Source organism: Triticum aestivum, chromosome 2D, assembly GCF_018294505.1.
Source record: "Triticum aestivum cultivar Chinese Spring chromosome 2D, IWGSC CS RefSeq v2.1, whole genome shotgun sequence".
Lineage (NCBI taxonomy): Eukaryota > Viridiplantae > Streptophyta > Magnoliopsida > Poales > Poaceae > Triticum > Triticum aestivum.
In genome coordinates this window covers 595,345,502-595,366,178 of record NC_057799.1, presented here as the reverse complement: position 1 = coordinate 595,366,178, position 20,677 = coordinate 595,345,502, and the positions used below count along the sequence as shown (strand labels likewise).

The 20,677-nt window shown below is 46.8% G+C and overlaps 1 protein-coding gene across 1 annotated transcript; it reads right to left on the bottom strand.

The window, feature by feature from the left end:
* Positions 1-4,494: 4,494 nt before the first annotated feature.
* On the bottom strand, positions 4,495-5,655 carry LOC123050257 (bZIP transcription factor 27). Its single transcript, XM_044473081.1, has 2 exons — positions 5,016-5,655; positions 4,495-4,895 (listed from the first exon to the last, which is right to left on the bottom strand). Exons 1-2 carry the CDS (start codon positions 5,493-5,495, stop codon positions 4,773-4,775), a joined length of 603 nt encoding a protein of 200 aa, XP_044329016.1. The 5' UTR covers positions 5,496-5,655; the 3' UTR covers positions 4,495-4,772.
* Positions 5,656-20,677: the final 15,022 nt, after the last annotated feature.

The window sequence follows — 20,677 nt, the reverse complement described above, 5'->3', positions numbered from 1 at the left end:
TCAATGATTGAGCATGATGGGCTACGGATAACTTGCTTTAGTATTGATATTTTGAAAGACATGGTAGCTTGTTGATATGCTTGAGTATTGAAATCGTCATGTCAAAACTAGACTATTCCTTTGAATCATATAAAAGTCCATATGTCCATGCTAAAAAAGAAAAGAATATGTGATGAACATGATAGGCAGCATTCCACATCAAAAATTCTGTTTTTATCATTTACCTACTCGAGGACGAACAGGAATTAAGCTTGGGATGCTGATACGTCTCCAACGTATCTATAATTTTTTATTGTTCCATCCTGTTATATTACCATTCTTGGATGTTTTACAATCATTTTATAGAAACTTTATATCTTTTTTGGGACTAACCTATTGACATAGTGCCCAGTGCCAGTTGTTGTTTTTTGCTTGTTTTTTACATCGCAGAAAATCAATATCAAACGGAGTCCAAATGCAGCGAAACTTTTTGGAGATTTTTTCGGACCAGAAAACATCCAGTGGGCCAGAGAAGCACCTGGGGGTGCCCGAGGGGGGCACAACCCACCAGGGCGCCCAGGCGCGCCCTGGTGGGTTGTGCCCATCTCGGTGGCCTCCCGCACCGCTTCTTCGCTCTATAAACGCCCAAATATTCCAAAAACCCTAGGGGAGTCGACAAAATTTGTTCCAGCCACCGCAGGCCTCTGTATCCACGAGATCCGATCTAGAACCCTTTCCGACACCCTATCGAAGGGGGAAATCATCTCCGGTGGCCATCTTCATCATCCCGGTGGCCACCATGATGAGGAGGGAGTAGGCCACCCTAGGGGCTGAGGGTTCGTACCAGTAGCTATGTGATTAATCTCTCTCTCTCTCTCTCGTGTTCTTGAGATGTCACGATCTTGATGTATCGCGGGTTTTGTTAATGTAGTCGGATCATATGGTGTTTTCCCCTCTCTATCATGTGGTGATGAATTGAGTTTTCCTCTTGAGATTTTGTTTTATCGGATTGAATACTTTTATGGATTTGAGAGCACTTGATATATGTCTTGCACATGAATACTCGCGGTGACAATGGGGTATCATATTGATTCACTTGATATGTGTTTTGGCACTCAACTCGCGGATTCCCGAGGTGACATTGGGGTAATCTATGCATAGGGGTTGATGCACGTTCTCGTCTTTATTTCTCCGGTAGAAATCTTGGGGCACTCTTTGAGGTTCTTTGTGTTGGATTGAGTATTATGAATCTGAATTTGCTTTGGTGTTATTTTAGTACAAACTCTTGGTTAGATCGATCGGAAAGAATAGCTTGATGTTATTTTAGTACGAACTCTAGAATAGATTGATCGGAAATAATAGCTTTGAGGTGGTTTCGTACCCTACAAACAATTTCTTCTTATGTTCTCGCTAGATAGGAACTTTGGAGTGATTCTTCACCGCACTTTGAGGGATGGTTATATGATCCAATTAGATTAGCACTGTTGAGAGATTGCACTAGCGAAAGTACGGACCCTGTGCCTTGTTTTCAAGCATTGCAATCCTGTTTGTGCTCCGTTTTATCAATTGCTACCTTGTTGATTTTATTTATTCAGATTATAAAAATATATTCCTACCATCCATATTACACTTTTATCACAATTTCTTCGCCGAACTAGTGCACATATACAAATTGCCATTGTATTGGGTGTGTTGGGGCACAAGAGATTTCTTGTATTTGATTACAGGGTTGTTTGAGAGAGACCATCTTCATCCTACGCCTCCCACGGATTGATAAACCTTAGGTCATCCACTTGAGAAAAAATTGCTACTGTCCTACAAAACTCTACGTTTGGAGGCCCAACACGAGTCTACAAGAATAAAGTTGCGTAGTAGACATCACCCGCGGGCGTGCCGGCTTCGTGGTCGTGGCGGCGAGGCGTGGCCTTGGCGGAGCCAGTGATGTCCTCCTCGTCGTCACTCTTGCCCCACACCTCGTCTGCCACCTAGTCGAACTCCTTTTAGGCGGCCTCAAGTTTCGCCTGATGCTTGTGGTAACGCTAGCGGGCAAGGCGGATCTCACGGGTAGAGCGGTAGGAATCGAGCAACACAGATAGCTTTGCCACGTCCGAGACCGGCGCTGTCACCCTGCTGGCGGCAAGCCGCTCCTCTGCTTGCTGGTGCTCCTGGAGGAGTTGGAGGTTGTAGGCCGTGTTGGCCTGTGCCTCCCACACCATGTCCATGTAATGGGCACGGGTCTCGCCGATGGTCATCGTGCAATGCACTGGCGATGGTGGCATTAGCGAGGAGGGTGGAGCTGGATCGTCCTCGGTCGCGTCCTCCATTGGGACGCCTTCGGCCTTCGGCTGGCTGCCGCCCTTCCAGCCGGCAACAATGGTGGACATCTCCTTCTTCTGCTTCAGCAACAGCCCGTCCCAAAGAGCTTTAGAGCGCGGGGAGGACATAATGGGAGTGGTGCCGAGAGGAGAAATGGATCGGAGGAGGACGATTGCGGTCATGGTCGGGGTTGCAGTTTATATAGCGGGCAAATGACAATGATGGGCGGCAGATGGACGGACGGGTGGCGCCGGAGTAGGTTCCTCGACAACCGCGTGTCATTGATATGGGCGACAGACAGATGAACATCAGACCGTGGTGTCATTTGAACGCGGAACAGTTGCGTTCACTGGAAAGCGTCGCGGGCGGTGCTCTCTCGGTCGGCGCGCCGCTTAATAAATGACGCCATTGAAAGGTTGTGTTCGCTCAGACCGGACATGAATGCGGCACTGATGTTGTGGAGCGGCGCTCATCGTTTTGAACGAAAAACACGCGAGGGCAATGAAGATTTAAGTGCGGCCGAGCATTCAGGAACGAGCGTGACAGCACTCTGAACGTCTGCAAAACCTCTTTAATTTGTCTTGGTTTGCGGGCGTCCAGGCCGCTTGCCCTCGTACTACATAGTACAACATAGGATTCTGATCTTTGCTAGCTAGGACAACACACATGCTACGTGGCACACCGGCCGGCCGGGCATAAATGACAACCGAATCCACGCGACCACCGGTATGTCTGCCGTGACAAGGCCCTCCAGAAATCATCTTATCTTGCATGCATTTGTCATTCATCTATGACGTGTTTGTTTGCCTGAGTTAGGTCCAATCAAGCCCGCGTGATGCAACTTTGGACTGTTTGGTAGCCTGCCTCACAACCAAATTTTAGTTCGCATGATGTTTAAAGCATCCCTCCTGTAGACCTGTTAGGAACGATCGATTCGGCTATTTTTCATGAGCCAGGCCGAGCGATGCAAAACAGCGTACATGGGTAGCTTGAGCCAGTCAACCTGGTGCGGCATGGTACTTGGTGTACATGAGGTTGCATCGTGATTTGTTGGGTTAACTTCTAATCTTCTTTATTTATTAGACTATTTTAATCTATACAACAATGCTTGGATTTGTGATAAGGTCTACATGAAAAACGATGCACATCGATGTTGCCGTTTCATTAAGATGATCGGTTCGTAGTTTCGTTCACTGTAAATGTTCAATTCCGTGTTTATGTTTGGAGCTATTTTGAACGAGTTTGTCAAATTTGTCGCACATGGTCGACCATTTGGAATTTCCTTTGACCAGTAGATTTATCTTGTAAATGTTCAATTGTGTGTTCATGTTTGAAACTATTTTGAATGAATTTTGCCAAATTAGTCGCACATGGTGGATCGTTTGGAATTTCCTCTGGCTGGTAGCTTTATCTCGCTGTTTCACACGACTTTCGTGTTGTACGTTTTTTGTTTCAACGGTCGTAGACGAGTATATGTGTATCTCCCTGTTAAACTGTACTAAAGTGTTCATGTTATGGTTTAGAAATTCAAAGTGACTACTTTCTGTTCTCACTCTTATTCGTCAACCTTGCCGCATGGAAACCATGTCATTCCCGCCGTCGCCATCGCCATCGGCGTCGTTCCTCTCGCCCCCTCGCCCGTGGCCTACTGGACTAACGTCGCCATCACACGCATACTGCACTTCTCCTCCCAGTCCTCTGCCTCGACACCCTCCTCCTCGTCCCTTCGCGTGCACTTCCCTTGCGGCCACAACGCTAGCAACGCCGTCGCCATCGGCGTCGTTCCTCCTACCCCCCTCGCCTTTGGCCTACTGGACTAATGTTGCCATCACACGCATACTGCACTTCTCTCCCAGTCCTCTGCCACGACACCCTCCTCGTCCCTTTGCGCGCACTTCCCCTGCGGCCACAACTCTAGCAACTGGTTCGCCACGCCGTCAACGGGATCGCTCGCCTACGGCTGCATGCTTGTTGCCGAGTACTTTTTGTGTCATAGGTAGATGTTAACCCTTAATCATGTCCAGTGTATGCGAGAAAAAAACATCTAGTGGCTAACGCAGGCCACCAAACGTCAAAGAAAATCTGCTTCAATAATGCAGCCAGCCACGTGCAGGCAAGCAAGCTACATGGTATGCATGCACCCGAACACACCCCTATCTTCTTGCCACCTCGCTCACTCAAGCCAAGGCCTTGTGATGGAAAGAAATGCCGTAAATTTGCGCACGTAGCTCAATTGATTCATTCATCTCCCCCCTTAATATTATTACGGAGAGGGACTCATCATATTACTCTAAGCAAGTGCTACGGTAGTTAACTACTTGCTTAAGCAAGAAATCTTACACAGTACATACGTAGTGAATAATGAGAGCCCCAATGCTAGTCAAGTCATCTAGTAGAGTAGCTAACTAGCTTGGAGAATCCATCCATTGTAAGTGGAATGGAGCTGCTGCTGCTACAGTCCACGGCCGCCGCGCCAATCATGGTGGAGGGGCCGAGCGGCACCTCTGTTGCTGCTGCTGCTTCTGCTGGAGGCTACTAGCAGTGTTCCTACCGCTCCGGCGGTCGGGGACGGCTAACTGCGCCGCCTTCGCCTGACGATCCTGCAAGCCAACAATGCAATACGTATGCAATCATCGTAATGCTTCGAATATCTAGCACGTAATAATAATCAAACTACAGTAACTAAATGGCAACGACAGATCGAGAGGATAGATACGTACGTTGATGAAGTCCTTCTCGCGCTGGATGAGCATCTGGTTCTCCCTACGCAGCTGCTCCAGCTCCAGCTCCAGCTCGTTGGTGTAGGCCTGCTTCCGCGCCCGCGACCGCGCCGCCGACTCCCGGTTCTTGATCATCCGACGCTGCCGCCGGTCGCCACCCACCGCCGCCGGCTGCAGGACGGCTGGTCTCCTCCTACTGTTGTTGCCTCCGGAGAGAGAGAATCCAAAGTGGACAGGGTCGTCGCCGGAGCTGGCGGCCGAGTTGGCGCCCCCGAGGTTGGTGAACTCGAGGCTGAGCGCCGTGTGAGGAGGCGGCGGCGGCGGCGTTCGCGGCGGCTGCGGCACCGAGTTGGCGCCGGCGAGGTAGTCCTGCAGGTACACGGCGCCGCGGTAGGGATGGGCGGCCGGCGAGTGGAGGTGGTACGACTGTAGCGCCACCGGGGTGGAGCACAGCGACATGTCCTTCCACAGCTCATCCATGGACGATCCTACTGCTGCTGCTGCTGCTACCTAGTCTGGTAGTATGGAATAGTAGATCCTCCTTGAGTTGGGTGGATGTGAGATGGAAGCAAGTCAAATGTAGCTAGGCACGCGAGCAGAGCACAACCGCTAGCAATAGCAATAGCATAGCTTTGGTCGATGGATAGATGATGTTGCTCTCCCTTTATAGCAAGGCGTCTCCTCCATCCATCCATCCATGGTGCAGGTACACACGTACGACCGTTGCAACTTTACTTTTATATATAAGTTTTGTTTATGCAAACGCAAGGAAAAGAGAGAATACTTTTAAGTTTTAACATGACTTTAGTCTTTAGCTAGGGAGGAATCGGGCCTACTGCCATGCACACCGTTGGTACTCTTACTACACTGTTCCACGACAGCGAGCTAGCCAGCATACCCCGAGCTGACTCCAGTCCTTCCTCTACTACCCACAGTCTAGTGCAATGGCCGGCTATATACATAAATCCCACAATTGGACACTAGTATGTACTCCATTTGGCGAGTGCAGCCTTAGAAAAAAAAAATCACATTTTATGGTTCATTTAAAAAAAACTACACTTTGACATATATATGGACGTGTATTATATGTGTGAATTATTTTATGAGAAATACATTGCCATGCGAGCTACACAAAAACGATAAATTGCGGTTTTGAAAACAGTGACCAGTGCATATACTGTTTTCTAAAAAAACCAAAGATTTTTTCTTTTCTTTTTGTAGCTCGCGTGTCAATGTTTTTTCTCAAGAAATTTTACACATGTAGTATATATCTATATGTCAGTGTGTAATTTTTTTCTCAGAATATTTTGAAACTTCCTAATGTGATTTTTGAAATTTTCAAAACAACATGTTTTCTGCCATTTGATAGACTTTTAGACATAAACATATCGAACATATATTAGGTGATCAAAATTTATGTCACACTCACACTTCGCCACAAATAAAAGATTTTCCACAGTTTTCAAGTCACAATGACAGTTTGTTTGCAGCAAAATAACCATCTGGTTAATTTAGTTAAGCTAGCCTAACTTGTCGTGTGCCATGTACCAATCCATGCTTAGTATATCAACCAGACACAAACTAGAAGTTGTGGTACGTGCCATTTTTTTTTTTTTTGAGAACCTAGTACGTGCCATTTTGCTCACACCTAATAGTTGCGAAGATGTATGGGCTACAAAGTCATGACAGTGAATTATATAATATGAAAACCATCAATAACCGGTGCAAAAATGAAGAGTAAATATCAGTTTTCACCGTCCTACTTTCCTATTTTTGACAGTAACTACCCCATTTAACATTTTTTTCATCCAGATTACCCCATTTAACAAAAGTTCTACCAGTTTTTACTCCTTCCAAGTATTTTAGGTTGCGGATAACTACTCTAGTGATTCTTTTGCCCGACGAAGCATCAAAGGCATTATACCTAGTAATGTAGCACCCAAAAGCAAATGCGGTGAAGAAAAATGAGGTGAAAGCAATGAACAAGTAGCTACGTGGCGCAATGAACAAGTAGCTACGTGATGTGAGAAGGGATATCATCAAGGCGAACATGTGTGTAGGCACCACTAACGCCCGTGAGAAGAAAAAAAATGTGTCGGCTGTGCCATTTGGCCTGTTCAAATGTGGGGGGAAACATTAGGACGGAAATTACGCCGCGCCGCACCACATGTACCTGCCGGCTGGGACTGACATGATAGATCGTGGAATGGGGCAAGGATGACAAATGTTTTCGCTAGATGGAGTAATCCCGATGAAAAAAATATTGGGTAATTTATGTCAAAAATACGAAAGCGTGGGATAAAAAAAAATAGAATTCACTCATAAATGTATTCATGTGCAATGTTTAAAATTTCGGTGACATCAAAATCTTAGACGTCACCAAAATACCCAAAAATCGATATGTCCAAATATGTATAAAATCGACCCACCTTTTGTACTCATGTATGTGAAATTCACTTAATTTTTAACGAGCTTTAACATTATTTATATTTGGTTTGTAATTAATTAGAACTTGGATCATAATTAAATATTACAAATATTTAGATATCCACTAGAATAACAGAAGTTTTGTTCAAATTTTGAAACTTGGACACACATATAGATGAGATGTACTCCCTCTGGTTGGGTTTATAAGTCGGGCATAGTTTTTAGGTCTTCAGTTTTACTAATAAACACATGTATAATATACCACAAAAATTATATGTATCGAAACTTCATTTGATAATGAATCTAAAGATGTATCTTTTCTAAAAAAAAAGAGTTTTGCTTTGTTACACCCGCCTAGAAAAGTTTACGGATTTCAATACAGATAAAAGGTGAAGATTAGATGATACCCCTTCAATCAAAAAGATTAGATTGTTCTGATCTCTTGTTTGATGCATTGGGAGAATAGGAATGGGAATTATTATTTATTTGAATAGTTTGGATTGCTTACCACATGTGTTACGTGGTAACAGGAATTAGAATATGTTGATTGTGAATGTACGAGAATAACTTATATTATGGATCAGAGGGTGTACATGTTTTCCTAGTAGATACACATCCATCCACCCGAAAAAAAAAACACATCCATCAATTTGGTGCATATATAGCTAGACACATGCACAGTGGTGGCGGGTGCGCATCTCAATCTGAAGCACTATTTCAACCATGCACCTAAATGTAGCAAATTCGAGGTAGCAATAATCAGAGAGCTAGCAATGTGTCCCACAAAAGGGAAAGAGAAAACAGAGTGCAGTGCAGAGGAGGCCCCAAAAAATGATGGATGTGTGCATCTGCGCTTTTTTTCTGTCTGAACCATATATGGAGAAGCAGCGGCATATTTTGCTCCTTGCAGTGCAGTGCAGTGCCGTGCTAGGTGGAGCTGGAGCTGGGCCAATAATAACCCGCGAGTATGCATGCATGCATGCATGCATGTATGTATGGTAAGCTCCACATTTCCTTTTTCATGTAGATATATCATGCATACCACAGATATAGAAAGGGATAGCTGTGTATAAATATTTATCCTCGTGCGTGCAATACACTTGCTACAGTGGATCGACACCACACAGTGCTACAGGTAGTTTGGTCTAGCATGCAGATCTAGGGCTCGACCGGTGAAGGTAGGGAGGGAGGCGTGCAATCTTTGTATGGTCACTGTTGTTGCGTCGTCCAATATTGGCCATTGATTTGCTGCTGCTGTCGCGGGTACACGAGCCTATGTCTATATGGGTAGCTCCATATGCAAGGGGTACATGGTAGCTACAGTGGGCAGTACAAGCTAGCTTTGTGTAAGGAGGAGTATGGCACAGCAGCTGCTATAGATAGCAGACGACCAAGACCAGTGTCATCGTTGTTGTCGTCGTCCGTGTTTGGCTGGCTTTGTTGTCACCATCATCGTCGTGGGCGTACATATACTAGTACACTACACTAGGCAGTAGGAGTGGCAGTAGATGTACTTGCCTGCCTTGCCTAGCTTTGGTTTGCCTACCTTTGCTTGCTATGGCTGGTCTCATAGTCTCATCTCACTCACTCACTGCGTCACTCACCGAGACGTTGCGTCGCCCATACGCACGTACACCTTTTCTTTAACAGTAAGTACGTACTTGTACGTACCCGGGGACACACGCACGCACACATGCACTACCACCACTAGTATATGTTTTGTTAGTTAATTTATATCCATCCCAGGTACGCATACGGTGCGGTGCGGTGCGGTGGATGAGTGAGTAAAAAGCATAGGTGCAGTCACAGACTCACAGCACAAACGCAAGCACGAGCACGGGTGTCGGGTCAGGCGGTGACATTGACGTGGCAGGGGGCTTTTCCTCTGCCCACGCTGCCCCAGTGACGTGTGCCTGCCACCGGAGCAGGGACGCCCACGTGTCGAACTTGCAATGGATCCATTTGCTCTCTCGCATGCGCACTCTGCCTGGTGTCGCACCAGCAAGCAGTAGAGGGCAGCGGGCAGAGGCTGCAGTCACGTCGGCCTGTCAATTGCGCATTGGCTCCATCTCCACCGATCGTACGGTTGCCTCTCGCCATGCGTTGCTTTGAAGTGCATCATATGTGTTGTTGAACGATTCAGGTGCACAGGCACACGGTACAGTGACATCTCCAACAGTGATGACTTGCTCCGTTCCTTCCCGTCCTTTTCTATTCTCCTCTTTTCTTTGGGTTTGAACGCATGGAACTTCCTTTCCAGTGCTATTTTTCAGCGTAGGGTACAGTATACGTATGCCCATTTCAAATATATATATGCATACATACTTAGTTTCATGTGTTGGAAAAACAGCTAGCTTTAAATTTCTACTACATCGTTACCCATCCGTGAGGAAAAACACCGCACTTCCTTCTTTCTGGTATATAGCCTGCTTCCCGCGTTCCGTTCACAATCATGTTATAAAATATTGATCGGTCAGGGCGGTCCTTCCCCGCACCCAATCTGGAAGAAGATCTGGAGCCTGCAAATGCCTGGAAAAGTGAAAATATTCATCAGGAGGTGTATGCATAATGCAATCCCATGCATGGGAGTTCTAGCAAACCGACACATAGCAACATCAGGTCAGTGTCCGCTTTGTTAAATATGCGTGGAGGATGTGGCGCGTGCATTGTTTCTATGTAGGCATGTAGCAGAGCGCCAAATAACTAAGAGTGAAGAGGTCCAAATAGCAGAGCGTACGGGTCCTGCTATTCAGGCCCTGACTCTGATTTTTGTTCGGGCTAATAGGAAGTTTATACATGCTTGACGGGAGAACAGATGGAGAAAACCTTTACTAGGCCAGCTGATTTTGAATGTTGATGCAGCCTTTGCAGAGGAGAATCACTCAGGGGCATGTGGTGCTGTTACCCGGGATCATCTTGGTGCGTTTGTTGGTGCTTCCACTGCAAAATTAGAGCACACGGCGGATATTGTTTCAGCGGAGGCAGCGGCTCTAGTAGAAGGACTAAAACTAGCATCGAATCTTGGTGTTACATCACTCCTGGTGCAGATGGACAACCTAATTGTGGTGGAATCCCTCAACATGAATTCATGCCAGTCCATGGTGGCCGGCCCCATTCTTGATGAATGTCGTAGTCTTAAGGAGGAATTCAGGAAGGTTTTATTTGAGCATTGTAATAGAGAAACCAATATGGTAGCGCATGTGTTAGCTCAGCGGGGACGTGTCGACCCACCTTCTGTGTGGTTGGACACACCTCCCAGCTTTATCTCTGAATTTTTAATAGATGATGTAAGTGTTATCTGAGTAATAAAGCTAGCCATGAAGGCCTTCCTGGTAAAAAAAACAGTTATAAAATATTGATAATATTAGTGTCCTAAAATAAGGATCTCTTTGGTTTGCAGCACTTGTACTACCTCTGTCCTGGTTTATAAGTCTCCTTTGTATTTTGTGTCAAATTTTGACTATACATTTAACTAACAAAATATAAATGCATGACATAAAAAATTATATGGTTGGATTCGTATTTGAACATTGTTTCTAATTATATTAGTTTTTATGACATGCATTCATATTTTATTAGTTAAATTTAAGGTCAAACTTTGGCACAAAATACAAAGGGGACTAATAAATCAAGACGGAGGTAGTAAGACACGAAAATGGAATGGTGTGTCACCTCTTTTTAACAAAACGTGCGGAAGAAGCGTTTGGTTTTAAATTAATAAAGCCACACATGGTGATAGTATATAGTTTAGCAGAAATAAAATATAAGTAATAATATTACGGTCCAAAGCTCCAAGAGAAAATGTCTAGAGAGGAAAATACACAAAACATAGAAGCTGACACGATCAAGTATCTTGTCCGTTGATGGAGTGAATAGCTCTAGTTCTGCACAACTTCCCTGGTTCATGGCGTTTATGAAGGTTAAGAGCAAAATGAAGCCTATCTCGGGCTGATTGCCAAAGGTTGGCTCTAATCTTTGACGGAACAGTTGTGAACCAAAGGGTTTTTGAATGATGGATGGGAGGCTTATGGATGAGTTTGTGTACATCAATTTAACCGAGGAGCAATCAGAAGCTTCATAGTCCGAAGGAAGGTAATGTTGATACGATTGTCCCTAAAAAAACTTTGACAATGATATCTGGGTTAGAGGCTAAAACAAAAGGTTATAGGTATTTAGAGTAATGGGTGCTTGGTTGATCCATTTGGCTAGCAAAAAATTGATGTTCCCACCATTGCCTACTTCAGAACTTACTCCCTCACTGAACACCTTTTTGCCTTTCTGGACCCGGTTCCATATCTGAGAACCCCTCTTACTAGTAGATAAGAAGAAAAGTTCGGGAAATATTAGCCTTAAAAATATGTGCCCAAATACCAGAAATGATCCAAATAAATAGCTTAGGAAATATAAATGGAACGGGAGTGTATCTCGTGCATCGGGGCTTGTGGTGCACCGTATGCACCCAACAACTATTGCATCTTTTAAATGTTCAAAAGAAATCTGGAAAACAATTAGCACATTAATACGATATCAATCTATACTCAGTTTTCTTTAAAAAAAATTAACCTAGAACAAGATGAAAAATGACAAATATTTAATCAACAGAGATAATGGGCCAAATCTAGACCCAATATATTATGCACTATTAAATGTTGATTTTGTACAGGGTAAAATTCTATTTGCCGCTCTGTGCGCCAAACTATCAACCTTCCTCACACACAAGCGAAGGAAGAAGGACTAAACTGGGCCGGCCCATTTGGCGTTCTACAGATTAAAGTTTTTGTATCCTTGTTCTATCCGGTTTTCATATGTTTTGGCAACCTGATAATTTTTTGTTTATTTTTTCATGTTTTCTATTTACATGCTGATTTCGTGTTTTTTCTTGCCTTTTTATCTTTGTTTACTTATTTTTTTAAAATTTCCAAAAAGTAGTTTTTAATTCAATATTTTGAAAATTTATATGCCCTCTCAAAAAACGTTTAGAAACAGCATGTTTGGAAAAGTTTTCACGTTTTCAAAAATGTTTACACATTTTTAAAAACTTCAGGCTTTCATAAAAAATCTTTTTTATGTTTTCCTGTTTTCAGAAAATATTCTCAATTTTTTTAAATGTTCACATTTTAAAAAACATTTATCCTTTGAAAAAACAATGAAAAACTAGGAAAAACATTCGCTACAGTGCCACCAACTCCTACTCACTACAAGAAGTTCGCTTCAATACAACCCCCCGCTCGCTACAGTAGCCAGAGCAATGGGTCGGCCCACCCAGGACGCCCCCTCAATGTGCGGCTCCCCGCCTATTTGACGCAAAGAGATCCCCAGGTGCACCGCGACCACGAGCACGGTGCAGCAGATACTTCCCTGGGTGTGTCTCTTCGACATGGTCTCAGATCACGTGTTCGAGTAGTACATATTGTGATGCATACAGACCAAAGATGCTGAGACCCCAACGAGCTTCCTCTATTAATGAAGCTCCATCCGCTGAACTCAAATCAACCAAAGGCTAGCTTTCTTTCTTAGCGGAGATGTTCATAGTTTGCCCCCCGCTGGAATCCACTAAGAAGCTGTTCTAGAGACGGGCCCTCTGCCTCTCCCTACGTCGGAGTAGTTTCGCTAGGTCTGCACCTCTCTGCCTTGTGGAGAGGGGTTAGACATGGATGCATCACCGCTAGCAGCGGAGGGTTTGGGTGATCGCAGAACAACCGAAGCTGCGGTAGGAGTGAAGGGACCTGGTCAGGCGAAGAAACTGGACGATCTCTTGTAGTGTTTGGGTATCATGGAGGAGGAAGATGACGCAGTTGATATATCAAGATTGGTTGGATGCCTTACACGAGCGCACGTTAGGCAGTGGTACTTAGGGTTTGTGTTCAAACACCTTTAGCCATACGACTTTCTATGTCGCCGTGCAAGTGGCATGGGGGTGTGCAAAGGAGGTCAAATCCAGACCTTTGGATGACTACATGTCCACAGCGAAATTTCTGTGCTTTTGTGATTGGAATACGACGATGCATGCGGGGTCCATTTCTCTGAGGCATCAGGCGATGATAATGGAGGAATAGGATGGTCTAACAAACATCGAGGCATTACCCTCGAGACTACCCATAGTGAGGAGTAACTTAGACTAGTAACATGCATATGTTACTATTCTATGTTACTACCTCTATAGTGGGGAGTAACTGATACGTCTCCAACGTATCTAGAATTTATGAAGTATTCATGCTATTATATTATCCTTCTAGGATGTTTTATATGCATTTATATGCCATTTTACATGATTTTTGGGACTAACCTATTAACCTAGAGCCCACTGCCAGTTTCTGTTTTTTCCTTGTTTTTGAGTATCGCAGAAAAGGAAAACCAAATGGAGTCCAATTGACCTGAAACTTGACGGAGCTTATTTTTGGACCAGAAGAAGGCCATGGAGTAAAAGAGTTGGGCCAGAAGAGTCCCGGGCTGCCCACGAGGGTGGGAGGCGCGCCCACCCCCCTGGGCGCGCCCCCTACCTCGTGGACAGCCCGGAGACCCCCCTGACTTGTTCTCGACGCCAAAACCTCTTATATATATACAGAAACCCCCAGAACATAACCTAGATCGGGAGTTCCGCCGCCGCAAGCCTCTGTAGCCACCAAAAACCAACCGGGACCCTGTTCCGGCACCCTGCCGAAGGGGGGATCCATCACCGGTGGCCATCTTCATCATCCCGGCGCTCTCCATGACGAGGAGGGAGTAGTTCACCCTCGGGGCTGAGGGTATGTACCAGTAGCTATGTGTTTGATCTCTCTCTCTCTCTCTCTCTCTCTTGTGTTCTTGAGGTGGCACGATCTTGATGTATCACGAGCTTTGCTATTATAGTTGGATCTTATGATGTTTCTCCCCCTCTACTCTCTTGTAATGGATTGAGTTTTCCCTTTGAAGTTATCTTATCGGATTGAGTTTTTAAGGATTTGAGAACACTTGATGTATGTCTTGCATGTGCTTATCTGTGGTGACAATGGGATATCACGTGATCTACTTGATGTATGTTTTGGTGATCAACTTGCGGGTTCCGTGACCTCGTGAACTTATGCATAGGGGTTGGCACACGTTTTCGTCTTGACTCTCCGGTAGAGACTTTGGGGCACTCTTTGAAGTACTTTGTGTTGGTTTGAATAGATGAATCTGAGGTTGTGTGATGCATATCGTATAATCATACCCACGGATACTTGAGGTGACATTGGAGTATCTAGGTGACATTAGGGTTTTGGTTGATTTGTGTCTTAAGGTGTTATTCTAGTATGAACTCTATGATAGATCGAACGGAAAGAATAGCTTCGTGTTATTTTACTACAGACTCTTGAATAGATCGATCAGAAAGAATAACTTTGAGGTGGTTTCGTACCCTACAATAATCTCTTCGTTTGTTCTCCACTATTAGTGACTTTGAGTGACCCTTTGTTGCATGTTGAGGGATAGTTATATGATCCAATTATGTTATTATTGTTGAGAGAACTTGCACTAGCGAAAGTATGAACCCTAGGCCTTGTTTCCTAGCATTGCAATACCGTTTGTGCTCACTTTTATTATTAGTTACCTTGCTGTTTTTATATTTTTCAGATTGCAAAAACCTATATCTACCATCCATATTGCACTTGTATCACCATCTCCTCGCCGAACTAGTGCACCTATACAATTTACCATTGTATTGGGTGTGTTGGGGACACAAGAGACTCTTTGTTATTTGGTTGCAGGGTTGTTTGAGAGAGACCATCTTCATCCTACGCCTCTCACGGATTGATAAACCTTAGGTCATCCACTTGAGGGAAATTTGCTACTGTCCTACAAACCTCTGCACTTGGAGGCCCAACAACGTCTACAAGAAGAAGGTTGTGTAGTAGACATCAGTAACATATGTGTAGTGTAGGTTGTAGACTCTTCTTGTCTTGGTATGTGTGATGTCACCCATAGTGTGAGTAACATACAATGTTACCACACACATGCTTCTCTTTCCTTGTTATTTACTTGTCACGTAATCTATTTTGCCTAGATATATGTGATGTTACCAATTATGTTACTCCCACTATGGGTAGTCTGACTCGCTTCGGGTTTGGTGAATCGTGGGGTCCCAGATCTGTTGCGGAATGAACAGGTGGTAAAAGCTATGACATCGAAGATGGGAGAAGTGCGAGAGGTTGAACATGGACTAAATGGTGTTGAATATGGGCAATTTGTTAGAGTGAGAGTTAATATCAAGATTGTTAAGCCCCTACTCAGGTTTGTGTCGGGTAATGTGGAAGCAGGCAAACCGACAGAAATGTTCAGAGTGTTGTACGAGAAACGGCCAGGTACCACGCTTGATGCCTCGTCGCGTCCGCGCGCTCCCCCTCGTAAATGGCGACCCTTGAGCCCGAGGGATCTCCTACATTGCCGCCTCCGAGGTAGTGGAGGATGTGGCCCCACGTCTTCATGATCGTGGGCGGCAACTCCTCCTTGACGGGGCGCCGGTTGCGGCTTGGGGCGACCCGGACCCGTCACTACGGGCCGGTTGTGCGCGGACGGTGACATGGGCTCGTCCTTGACACGCCGTCTGATCTGGATGCCACTGACGGATCTGGATGTTGGCTCCTCCTTGACGGGGCATTCGATCTGGACGCCACCACGGTTGTGCTGGGGCGGGGGAGGGGGGGGACACGGTTTTCTCCTTCACCTGTCAGAGTGGGGACGCCGGCTCCCGCTTCACGCGATAGGGATGGTGACTCCTCCCCGAATCACGCCGCCAATGGTGGCGCTGGCCCATTTGACGGATGAATTCTTCGTCTGTTAGAGCAGCCTCCACGAGGAGGCATGTCCGCTATTGCTACTGCAGTGTCTAGTCCTCCTTGTCGGAGGAGGAGATGACGATCTGCTTCTTGTTGGAGGAGCCGACCGTCGTGGATGCCGAGGGGCCCGGAGAGTGAGGGCGGGCGCGCCAGGATCTGCCTGATGAAGAACCGCCACCATGACTGCCTCCGCCTACCGGTGCGGAGAACCACGGCTTCGATATCACCGCTGGAGTTGGAGGGGCTCGGAGAGGAGGTGGGGCTCCGAGAGAAGACGGTGTGGATTTGCATCGTCGGCGCATGGCTTAAATAGCCGTAGCCAGCCATGCGAAGGGTCGGTCATCCCGCTTCAATGCGACGCATCAGCCGAAGTTGGTTTCTCAGGACGCGGCATCCACAGTGAAGCGGATGCCCGAGAGGTTGCGTCAGTCAGCACTGCCCTCACATCCGGTCATGTCACGCGACATCAATGCCGATCGCTAGATACTCTGGGCGGGATGAATGCGGCGTGGCAAGCGGCACAGACATTTGATGGAAAGCGCAAGAGAGGCGGGTGGGGGTTTCTGGTGGGCCAGGTTAGTCAGACTCCGGCATGGTAGCGGTGTGCACACTTGTAAAGCCCCCTAGTTTATCTCGGGTTTTCGGGAAAAGTTTGCTTGGACCAGTCGGTCGACTGATGCAGGCCCATGTTGGATGGCAAAACATGTCCGGATAGCGCGATCTTGACAGTTGCAGGCAGTTTAAGGGTCTGTGTTGGAGATGCCTTGATGGTGTTGCGTCATCTTCATATTCTCGTGCGCTCATGGAGGATAAGGGGGCTAGAGTTTCCCTAAGAGTTGCTCTAAGCGCATCTACAGCTGGGGGCCTCAAACCTGTCTCAAACTACCGGGTGGACGGACCGGTCATTGACCAATCAGAAAAATGACCCATCTACGCGGCTCAAACCGGCCTCAAACGCCCACTTTGTTAGACGTCCCGCATATCCAGGCAAAATGTAGGAGGGATATGTGGTGGCTGGGGCATGTCCGCAACACCTGCCCAGCTCACAGTCGACCCCACCCCGTCGCACAAGACCCCCAATCCGGAAACCCTAGCTCACTTCGCTCCAATATCGCTCCATCGCTTCTTCTCCCATGCTCCGATTTGGAACCAAGTGATGACTCCGGCGAGCATGTCGAGCTCCAGCAGCCGCTCCGACTCTAACATCGACGTCGACGAGGACCTGACCCTCCACATTGCGCTGGAGTTGTCCAAGGTGGACATGAGGAGCAGCCCCAGATTTGCCTCCTTCCGTTCCTTAGGGCCCGTCGCCCGACGATGCAGCGCCGGCAGCGTCGCCGGCCTGTCCTGCCCGTTGTGCAGCTACTGTCGCTTTGCTCCAAATCTCCTTCATGTATGCCGCCCACCACCACCACCATCTTCCCCCGAAGTGGTACACGGGCACTGTTGGGTCCTCGTGCCCGCGCTGGCGCCCCCGCGCACAAGGACGCCCGAGTCAGAAACACGAGCAACCCTCCGCGAGCGGCAGCGAATGAGGGAGACGGCGGCGGCGGGGAAGGCGCTGACCGCACACCGGGCACGTGTGCGAGTGCGCTGGTGGATCCGCCTTGGTCCTCCGCCGCTCTCTCACGACGATGGAGACGGATGCGCGGCACCTCCGCCGCAAGAATGTCAAGGCGTTCCAACTCGCCATCGACCTGTCGGAGCATGATGAAGAGAAGGAGGCGGCAACCAAGGTGAAGGCGACCCGCCATGCTAAGGAGCAGGACTGTCTACTCTACAGGCTATCGGGCCAAATGTGCGGCTCCGACTCCGACCAGACATACGGCTCCACCTCCAGCTCCAACGACGACGCACCACCGCACGCGAACACGTACATGGAGGAGGGGCATAGCTGCGCCAGTGACCGGAAGGGAAAGGGGCCGGCGAGGAAATGGTGATTTCCTCTACCCTTCCCCATTTTATATAAGTTTTATTTATGTTTTAAGAGCATTTACAGCCGCAGACAGCAAATCTGGCCCCTCAAACGCCCGTGGACGCACCCCGCGGACAGTGACCGGTCACGCCTCAAATTTTCTCCTCTGCATCCGGATACCTCATATTGGAAATCTTAGATCCATACAAAAGAATGCAAACAAGAAAATTCACTATATCAAGTAATCTACACTACCATAATCCTCGTCGAAGATGTTCACTATCTCTGTGCTTGGCTTCGGGTACATGGGCGGCAGTCGCAGCTCCGGCTCCTCCAGCTGCTCCGCGTCGGCCTGCGCCTTCATCTCCGCTTCGATCTCCTCGAAGAGTGCGTCGATCGCAGCCCGTTCTTGTCGGATGAACTGCCGGTTGGCCTCCACATATGCCTCATCCTGGATGGACTTCAGGATGGCATGCTGCTCCGCCATCTCGGCCACTTGAGCAACCGCGAACTCTGCCTCTGCGTCCTCCATGTTGAAGCCAGAAGCCAGCGCCAGCTGCTCCTCTTCTTCCTCCTCCTTCGGCTGCTCCTCCTCCTCCCGCTCCAGCGAGTTTGGAGGCAGGCCGACAGCGATGCGGGCGGCACGCCTCGTTCGGATCTCCCGCTCAATATGGAACCGGTGCTCTGGCGTGAGCATAGAATAGGTGGTCTTCTTTTGGAGAACCATGGCGAAGCCGGAGGGCGTGGGAAGAGCGGCGAAGTAGGAGAGAGGTGGTGGATATGGGCTCGGGTTGGCGTCACGGAGAGGTAGGAGGTGGATGTGGCTAGGGTTGGGGATGCTGGCTGGGTTAAATAGCCGAATTTGGCCTCGGACGGCGAGCGGGAGCGGCGCCACGAGGCGTTCACACCCCCCACCGAAGGAGACGTCTGTTGGACCACGGGGTTTCCGGGCGATTCTGTGTGGGACCCTATCGTCCGTCTAGGTTGCTTTTCTGTGACTGGTCAGTGACTGGGCCGTCCGCCCTGACATTTGAGGCGGATTTGAGGCGCACGGCTATGGATGCTCTAAGTAGTTTGTAATATGGATTTGAACTGTCCGTCAATGAACTATGGTCCTTTTGTTTGGCGATGCAATGATGATCCTGCGTACTATGGTCCTTTTGTCTGGCGATGCAAGGATGATCCTGCGTGTTGATCATGTTTATACATATGACGCGTCCAGTAACTTTTGAGGGCCCTTATTTGTTGTCCGTGGCCGTAGATGTTGTAAGTGAAATACACCTGAACTATTGTTCCAAACAAAGATGGTACTCTCTTCATTTCAAAATATAGTGCGCCCGTGTTTCCCGAGGTCCAATTTTGACCATAAACTTAACCAATGAAACCGAATGCGGCGGGAAAAAATATATAATTGAAAACTTCTTTTGAATACGAATTCACTGGTAAATTTTTTGCTTCCACCGCAATTGATCTTGTTGGTTAAATTTATTGTTAAAGTTGAAGCAGGGGAATAGAGAAAGCATTATATTTTGAAATGGAGGGAGTACGTATAAGCAGTGGCAGGCTCTTGGAGGTGCTCGCTTTGAATAGAACGCGCTGTAGAAAATCCATGCTTAAAATGAGGGACATTATTAGCTTCGCTTGGAAGGCTCGCTGCAACACGCCGTGTTTCCGTACCCTTGGGAAGAGCAATGGACACCGCTAGGCATCATGAGTACTGATGCTAGCATTCCATCAGACCAGCAGGGAGCCGTTGGATTAGAGTCTAAGGAGTCGTCGGATTAGGCTGGTCATAGTGGGGAGTAACTTAGACTAGTAAGAGCATTACTAGTAGAACTCTCAAACCCTCAAATCCTTAAAGCAGTTTTAAGGGTTGAGAAGTGCCACTTTTTGACATTTTTAAGGGTCGAAAAACAGGGGCAAATACTAGAACCCTTAAACCCAACCCTTAAACTGCTTTAAGGATTAGATTTGAGGGTTCTAGTCTTTGCCTCGACCCCAACCTTTAAATCTATCATTTGACATCTCATAATTTATGACGACATGTGACACCCAAGTTTTTATTTGGATTTTTCAAAAGATTTTTTTTTTGAGGGGAGTGATTTAAATTTTTCTTCAAGAGAACTCTCCCTCTCATATATTTTCCTTATGGCAAAAGTTTTGTTTGGATTCACCCAAGATCTGCCTTTGGCCTTGGGAGTTCTTGCTTTTCATTTGGGCTCAAGACAAAATGTTTTTCATTTGGGAGAATAACTTCTGAAAATCTTTTTGAATTTGCACTATGGCTTTTGGAAAGTCCTTTGCCACTTTCAACTATTCCTTCTTGCCATGGCATTAGTGCAAATCCTCTCCCCTAACCCTTCCCTCACCTTTGGATCATGTTTTACACCTAATCCAGCAGGTTGAACCTCTCCATGTGATTATTTCCATTCAAATTCTACTCAAATAAATTTCTGTCTTCTATCCTACTACTTGGAGATTTACAAAGAAACTCCACTTTCTGTCTTGATTTTTGCCACCAAACCTTT